At 42.3% G+C, this 8,693-nt stretch overlaps 1 protein-coding gene across 1 annotated transcript in view; it reads right to left on the reverse strand.

Moving 5' to 3' along the window:
- Nucleotides 1-8,693, reverse strand: part of igsf9a (immunoglobulin superfamily, member 9a) — a 52,568-nt gene that overhangs the window by 35,404 nt on the left and 8,471 nt on the right. The window contains 3 exon segments of the mRNA XM_010781159.1: nucleotides 2,041-2,152; nucleotides 2,974-3,122; nucleotides 5,797-5,943. Coding sequence (XP_010779461.1) covers nucleotides 2,041-2,152; nucleotides 2,974-3,122; nucleotides 5,797-5,943 — 408 coding nt within the window.

The raw sequence follows: 8,693 nt of genomic DNA on the forward strand, positions 1-8,693 counted from the left end.
CGACCGCCTCTCCATGACGTCCAGTCACGGAGAGCAACCCTGGATTGGGGCCTTGTTTGCTGAAGGGCCGGTCTCCTCCACGAGACCGACACCTCATCCATCATCTTCCGGAAGACCGGCAGGAGTTACCCATCTTGTCCCGGTGGCTGGGGCAAATGGTTTCCCCCTCGTAACGGACCCTGAGGTCCCTTGGCCCATTTCGGGGCCTGGATTCTAGTCTGGCTGCGGCACGCTGACACACGGCCTGCAGGTCCATACTCAGAACAGGCGAAGCTGGTGGTGCATCGCCCGGGAGAGCAGCCCATCGCTCCCGGCCGTTGCAATCCTGAGCCGGCGCGGGACTCCGGTTCTGCAGCTGCCCACTACTGATTGAGCCCCAGACCGACACAGTGCCGGGGGCTCCATCTCTGTGGCGGATGCCCCGTGCCTGATTTGCCGTCTGTAAATTCCAGAGACATGAGGAAGTCCTGACCGACAAGCCCTAGCTTGCGAGCTAAAAACCGTCCGCGAGGCTCGTCCCGGTGAAACGGGCACAAGCCCGCATTGAGCCGGGGGTGTCGATACCTCCTGGGCCATGGTTGCAAGCCGAGGCAGGACGAAGCAGACCTGGTGGTGCGTCTGTTCCGAAATCTTCAACCCTGCACCCGCAGAGCCCGAGCCTCCCCATCCTGGCCTCCTCTGGTGTGAGGGAGAGAACTTGTCCAATCCTTGTTCCGCCTTATGGCGACGTGGGAAGGACGCGCTCGTAGCAGGTGCGTTGCTGAGAAAAGAGAATCACAACCGGTCGTTAATCCGGAGAAAAAGCGACGGTGTAGATTTTATTCTCAAAGAATATTAACTGGTGTGTTAATACCTTTTTTATCTTCTACTCCTCTGGTGTGAGAGAGAAAAAGAAAAAACGTCCTCGCTACCGTGGTGTCGGTAGTGAGGGAAGACAAACTAGCAACACGTGTATTGCTAGCTTGAAAAAATCAAAACCTTATCTTTATTTCCGAAGAAAAAACAGCGAGGTCGATTTGCAACACTAACTGGTGTGTTAGTATTAACAGTCTTCTTGCAGAAGTATATATAGAAGTAGCCGGCGAGCGCCCGTCGACCGAAGTTAGCTTGGATAGCTTGGTTCCGTCTGTGGACTGTGTGAGCTAGCCCAGCTACCAATATAGAGATGTGCTCTGAAGCGAGAAGAGGTGTTTGAATGACGCATGCGGCGTAGCGCAAGCTACTTATAGGGGGTGGATTCCCTGACGCTGACGTCAAGATCACCAGCCAATCAGGATTGGCGTAATGAGATTGATGCTTCTGTTTGCTGCGCGATGAGGCGCATCCCATAGTGAGACATCGAACGGAGTGTTATGAATGAGAACTTGCTGTGTTTACCTTAGCTGTTTCGGTAGCTAAGCTTACCTCCAGCTGCTAACAGCTAACATTTGGTGTCTAGCTCTGCTCTAATTTCAACACATAGTCTTCTGATTTTAAAACATTCTTCATATCAGGAAAAACGAAATTCTCCTGAGTAAGTTCTCTGTTTGTACCATTAGCTAACGACCGGACAAAATGAGTCTTGGGCCTGACAGTGCTAGATTGCTATGGTGCGGCTAAAAATGCTACTGCTATAGCTAGTAGGCTGGATATGTGTTTTCTTGGGAATCTGTCCCACAGCTCAAGAGAAATGTACATTTTCAATAAACCAGAAACATTTTTAGATATGTAAAAAGAAAAACAATTTTTCCCCCCCTGCAGCAAGCAGCTTCACAAACTCCTAAAAACCACGTTACATCTCTGAAACTCAGCCTGCAAATTGAACCAAACGCAGAGCTTCATGACGATAAAGCAACTCTCTACATCCCCAATGAAATCCTGTCTCAAATGATGATATCAATATTATCCACACAGCGCCAGAACATGAGTGAAATTCAGTTTGAGTTGCTGCTAAGAGTCATATGATGCAAGAAGGAGAAAGAGAAACGGATGGCATGCAGCCAATTTAGGCGCGCACACACACACATCCCAGAGACTGAAGGAACAGTCACACACACTGACCTTTGATCTTGACTCTGGTTACGTGGGTCACGTTCCCCTCGGAGTTTGAGGCGTGGCAGGTGTACTCTCCTGCTGACTGTGCGCTCACTGCTGGCAGAGATAAGGCTCCTTCCTGTAAACATCATTATCAGATCAGCTGGGAGTTGCATTGATGCAACTAAAACATATAAATAGACACATAAATGTAACAGATAGTGTACGCACATACAGACAGGTACACACATACTGTACATGTGATACATACTTATGATGGATTAAAAGATGTGGAATGTGTGTAGGATACACTAAGGACTGCACTTTATTGGAACACAACACATTTGTTGAAGAAGTTGCAAGTCCGTTTGCAGAATAAGATTTTAAATGTTTAATTTGAAGGATTAAATCAGTGTTTCTGGTGAAAATGGTTAGTGTTGCCTAGTTAATTCAACTTTTAAGAGCTTTGTCAATAATTATTTGGAGGAACCCGACTACTAGATTGTGAACCAGACTATGATTTTTTATTTTATTTTTTAATGAGTAATATTGTTTAATCTAGTTCCGTCTCTACCAGATGCAACAATGGGTAACCATGAAAGCATGCACTTTAACACATACTGTATATAACCCTTGTGAAATGAATTTGATGGTATGTAAATACTGTTATTTGTTCATTTTATGAACACATTTGACATTAAATGTAGATGAAATGTAATTTTTCTGAAGCTATAATCCACTGCTCGTTAATGCAAAGAGCAAATCAGACAATCATGTCGGAGTCATTTCATGCATTTAAGGATTTATACATCACGATGATATTCTTAAGATCAATCTAAATCATCAGAATTTGGCTGATTTAAGTGACTTTGAACGTAGCATGGATGTTAGCTTACTGTAGCATTAGAGACACAAAAATGAAATCCATATTCATCATTAAAGCACAGTTGTATAACATACCTGATCTTCTGTCCTTTGAATGACATTGCCATCCTTTAACCAGGTGATTGTTGGAGTGGGGTTGCCATTAGCAACACAGGTAAGCGAGAGGGATCTTCCAACCAGAGCTTCCACCACAGGAGGCGGGGCTTCGGCGAAGGTGGGTGGAGCTACGGAGTAAATCATTAAAAGGTTAACGTCAATTCATTTATACAAGGAAAGGAGTTATACAAGTAAATCCCCTTCTGTTTCATTTGTAAAACATAATATTCTCTATGAAAATAAACCTAAATAAGGGCTGGTCGATATGTAAAACAAATATTACGATATTTCTGATGAAATACCTTCATATCGATATTGCGTTGGGTTGACAATTAGTGCTTTAACAAAATATTTATTAGTTATAAATAGTATAATTGCTGGTAGTTTATGAAAAATTAATCACTTTACTGTAAGCCTTTACAAACTAGAAAAAGGACAGTTAATATCATATAAGAAATCTAAGACGATATCTAGTCTTATATTGCGACTTCGATACAATATCGATATTTTGCCCTACCTTAAAATAGAGGAAAATGTATCAAAATAAAACTCTACAGCAGCCACAAAGCAGCAGCAATACGAGAAAAAACAGAATATCATACAAAAAGTCCTTTGTCTCCATCCTCAGCATTTTATCAATTCATGTACAGCATGACAGCAGCTCAGCTTCGTTCCTTAAACAGCAGCCGTCTGTGTTCAGTTAACTTCCATCAAGTTCCATTATTATTTCAACCAGTGCCAAAGTCAAAAAGCTGACTTTTAGATGTCCCAACTATAAATGATTTACACTTTGATCTCATCACAGAACACACACAGAGAATTCTCCTTTAACGTCTGACCCTAAACGAACCGCTTGCAGCAATTCTTCTGATTTAAACCTTTGTTGTAACTTTGTATATTAAATAACCAATGGAAAAAGTTTCTTTCTACAAGACTAAGAATCAATTTTCTTTTCTTATCTGGATTACCGGTTGAAATGTTTGTTTTAGTGTCGGAGAGGCCTGGTGACGACCGGCAGACACTCCTGGTCTAAAAAAAATACACTTTTAATTGGGAATGGCTTTTGTTCTTTGAGTATTTTCAGCCCATGGAGGCCTTTGACAATCTCATATATGTTGAGACAAACACTAGGGAAACAAAGAGCATACCTGCGAGGGCTGTCAGTGATGGTGCGTTCAAGGCCTCAGTCATAATCTATCATATTACACACGTTTCTAACGGGTAAACACAGGCCATCTCGGTGCAACTGTCTCGCCTCGCTTTGATCTGCAAGTGTGAGCCCCAACTTTGTTCTGTATGTTTGTGGCAAAGGTTTTCCCAAATGCGTATAAACTTCAAAGCAAAACAAAATAATGATGCATATTTAGATGTATTATTTAGACCCATCTATACGTAGGGTGACAACAGGAAAAAAAGCGTGGAGGGAGTCAAAAGTCGCCCAAGTTACCTGATCTGTAAAGAAAGTTAACATTAAAAAAAAGTTATTTTTTTGAAATAAAAGTTCAGTTTAAACAACGTGTACACAGAGTTTGAGTGGTGCTTTACAGAGTAGTAGACAGGGATGATGGTATAGATGATTTTTAGTAGTTAAATTGGACTATTCTACTAATAAGGCTGAAAAACATCCACATGTATTTGGAACCTTTCAATTTATTGTATTATTTGGCATAGAAATTGACAATTCCTGCAATAACATCATTGTATGGGAAGTGGCACACTGGAAAATACAGTAGGATCTACAGGAACTTGATAGTTCAAACCTGCTCAGTGCAGCTTTAATGTCAAACTGACATTTGTATAAAAGAATAAATGCACTTTTTATTTATTTGTCTGCAGTGAGAGCCTGACGCTAACCCCCCTCCTTTGTACCCTAAGTGACACTTTGTGAGAGCTGCCAATGACTTTTATAATGTCACCACTATATATATACTCTAATAATACTATTTAAATATGAGACTATGCACTTTAGCCAGTAGTGCACTATAGTAGCTGACATTGCGTCTCATAGTAACATCGGCCCTAAGAAGTCAGTCAAACACTGCCATGGGAAACGCCCACCAATATGTATAAAACATGTATTAACCTCTTTTGAAAAGTGGCACATTATGTACAACACAGAGCTGCATACAGTTTCAAGTATCGTTCGACATAAGAGCCAAACATCTCATATATTACATTTTGACTAGACCAGAGACTGTGTATAAGGCTCTGGTTTCATGCAGCCTAAGGCCAATGTTCCCCTTTTAAATGCAACTTTTGGCATCAAAGATCCACTCCTGCTGCCATTATGATCCTGGCTCACATTGGGTTTGGTTCCAAGTAAGACATGGAAAGAAAGTTGCCACAATAAGAGCAAATTATCAAATGTAATAATTGCAGCTGTTTCTCTGCTGTAGTTATAAATTATGCATTCAGACTTTCTGTGTTTTGATTGGCACACCAGGCGAAGAGCAATCTTATATTTTCTAACTACATATTTTCAAAACAGGTTTTGTCCTTCGTACTCCCCAGGGAAGTTTTTGTTTTTGCGCTTAGGGTTGTGTCTGTCAGCAGGAAAATGACAAAAACGAATGGCCTCTTTCTTTTTTCCAAAACTTAATGGAAGGGTAAAGCATAGGCCATGAAAGAACACATTAAATGTTGGAGTGGATCTGAATCACATGGCTGACACACGCAGTCATTTTCAGCTATGGAAAAAGGCCTTGCCAGAGGTCTCTCCGAGTGCCATTCTGGTGAGGGTTAGGATCACTGATTTTTCTCCTATGAAGCGAAAGAAAAACAACACAAACACACACCACCCACCGGTTATAGAGAGCCGAGTCCAGGTGCCATTTTGCAGCTCATCCGTGGATTCATCCAGCAAGAGGATACGACACTCGTACAAGCCCTGGTCGCCCAACTGCAGCCCCTCCAGCTTGAGGTCGGTGAAGCGAACCAGAGACACCCGCCCTGCAGAAAGAAAGCACACAGAGACACATTATAAGCCTGCACCTGATGCTGATTTCACCTGTCATTTCACTCCAAGCATTATTGTTCTGGCCCGAAACAGTACATTCACAAACAACACACAAAAATAAATCCTGGTTGCCAGGTGAAGGCTTTCCTCGAGCTGGAGCGCGGCTAGTAACACTGGCCCTTTATCTTTGTTTCCAGTCTGCAGCTCACATCTCTCCGGTGTCCTTCTAGTTTTCACACTTTATCAAACAGACAATTGTGCGGCAACTCAACAGCACGGAACGGCCCAGCTGAAGAGAAACTGTCAATGGAAGTATTATTGAGCTCTCCTCTCAAGAAAACAAGACAACATGAACACAATAAAAACAACTGGAAGTGCCTCAGTGCTGCTGGGATGAGTGTGTGGCGACGGTAATTATTAACCTAGGCTTTTTAGTGGCAGGGAAGGACAGTCGAAAAAGAACCAGGAAGTTGGAGTTAGGCATGTTGGCAGAGATAACACACCTTATTTACTTTTCCGTGCTGCCAAAGGGGGAGTAAATCCACGCGGGAGAAGAGGGGAGGGAGGGGAACAGTGGAGGAAAACACACATCAGCGAACACTCTAGGGATTAAGCATTTCAAAATCCTAGCCTTTGACCCGTGGGAGTTTTATTTTCCCCGTGGTGTGTTTACTCGCTCAGTGCGATATAGGTCAGTACAGCACCTCAGAGGAAAGGTTGCTTTGACGCAGGGAAACGTGATTGGGTGTCATCGGATAAAAAGGAAGGGTGGAGGTGAAGTGAGAGCATGACCCAACAAATGCCGCCCGATGACACGATGCACCACGACAAGGGATTTGAATGCGAGGTAAATTAAGCGTGAGAGGGAAAGCAGAGAAAGAAGAAAGGGAAATGTGTCGATCTATGTCTCCTAGTTTGTCCTCGGCACATCAGAGACTGCACAAACAAGTGTGTGAATGCTTTGAGGTTTTAGTGAGTTTTTGGGCGTGTAACTCAACAACTGAAAAGTGTAGGTAATCAAGCTTTGAATGGTTTATGGGAAACAAAAAGAGACAAAGACAACAAACAATGAAAAATAATGTCACTGGAAAAACTTCTTGTAATACAATGAAAAGTAGATAATAAAATAGGAGGCATAGAAACACATTTCATTATAGAAACAACATTAAAGGTGGAGTAGGTCATTTTGGAGAAACCAGCTCGAGTGCGCTAGAATTTGAAAATACACAGCCGGAACAAATCTGCCACTTCCTTACAGAGCCCCTCCTCAAACACACACGAACGCGCACATGACCAATGAGGGCACGAGATAAGTTTGTGCACAGATGGAAGGCTGACAGGCAGGTAGGCCATCCAGTTACTTTAGCCGGGCCGGCTCAGATGATTGGTCGTGCTTTTTACAGTACTACGGCTTCCACAGATGAATTTTTTATGATTTTTTTCAATCACTAAAAGGCCCATGTCATCGTTTTTCCGTTATTACCCGGCCCTCATTGTTTGTTTTATGAAGGGTTTTTAGCAGTAATCGTCTGCAGAGTCAACCAACCCTCAAGTACAACCCTGACGAGTAACAAACTCTAACACAGAAAATACCTTCCACAAAACGCAGCGTTGGAGAACTCACTGTCCATTGATCTTCCCGGGTACCTCATGAGTCATGAGTCCCGCAACCAAATGGACCCAATTCGTAGGAGCCTTACGTACGCCGCAAAAAACCGTTACTAAGCCCCGACGACTGGCCCAAATGAACGATCCCACGGACTCCCACACACACACCACTCAGCTGCATGCAGCTTCGCTTGATTCTGCTCCCTGGTCTGCAGGCTGAAACAGAAGTTGGGATCGGGCGAAATCCTCCTGCCAGACCCATTTCTCACACTTATCAACCTTTTCTACTCAAATCAAGCCACACTTATTGTTTTACTTCGCTTGTACTTGTGTGGCCAGATGAGGTTTGCCCGGGTTTCGTCTTTGTGTATCACCTAACAAGGAAACAACACCATCCACAGGAGCCAGCGCATTCACAACGTCCCGACCAACAGAGCACACCTGTGATCACAGGGAGGGGGGGGCGGAGCTATGGACCACAATACCGTTAAAGGAACAAGAGTAAACCAGGAACACGTAGTTTAACAGAGATCTGTATGCGAACCAATTGAGTTTGGAAACATGCACATAATAAATCCTATCTAGTAGACCTCACACGGACCATAGGATCAGAAAATACAAACACACATTAAGATAATTCTTGCATCAGAGACATGTAAAACAATAAAAGAGCATCCATGGAAGTATAACAAAAAACACAAGCCGAGTTCCTCAAAACTTACACCACACACACTATAATTAAGGCATAAAAATGATGAAAGAAAAGGCAAGACAAAATAATAACATGCATGTAACTGATAAACATACAAAATATAATAAAACAAATTATTAGAATAGTTCTGAAAATTTATTTTAAGAGAAAGAAATATATAATTGGCAAAATATGAATAAAATCATGTATAGAAATAAAATTTCTTAATCGATTTTTTACATAAAAAAGATAAAAGTTAAATAAGATGAAATAAAATAATAGCCACACAAATGTTATTTAGGCTATATCAATATTATGGACGCTATTCTACCTTGTTTTTGCGCATTTGAGGCGATTTAAGTTTTCAGCCATTTTAGCAACCACTTTTTTAAACATCAATGCACTTCCCAGCTTCAGCGTTCCGACTTAACAAAATGATGTGCC

The sequence above is a fragment of the Notothenia coriiceps genome, unplaced genomic scaffold (genome assembly GCF_000735185.1).
Source record: "Notothenia coriiceps isolate Sejong01 unplaced genomic scaffold, NC01 NC01_scaffold00022840, whole genome shotgun sequence".
Classification (NCBI taxonomy): domain Eukaryota; kingdom Metazoa; phylum Chordata; class Actinopteri; order Perciformes; family Nototheniidae; genus Notothenia; species Notothenia coriiceps.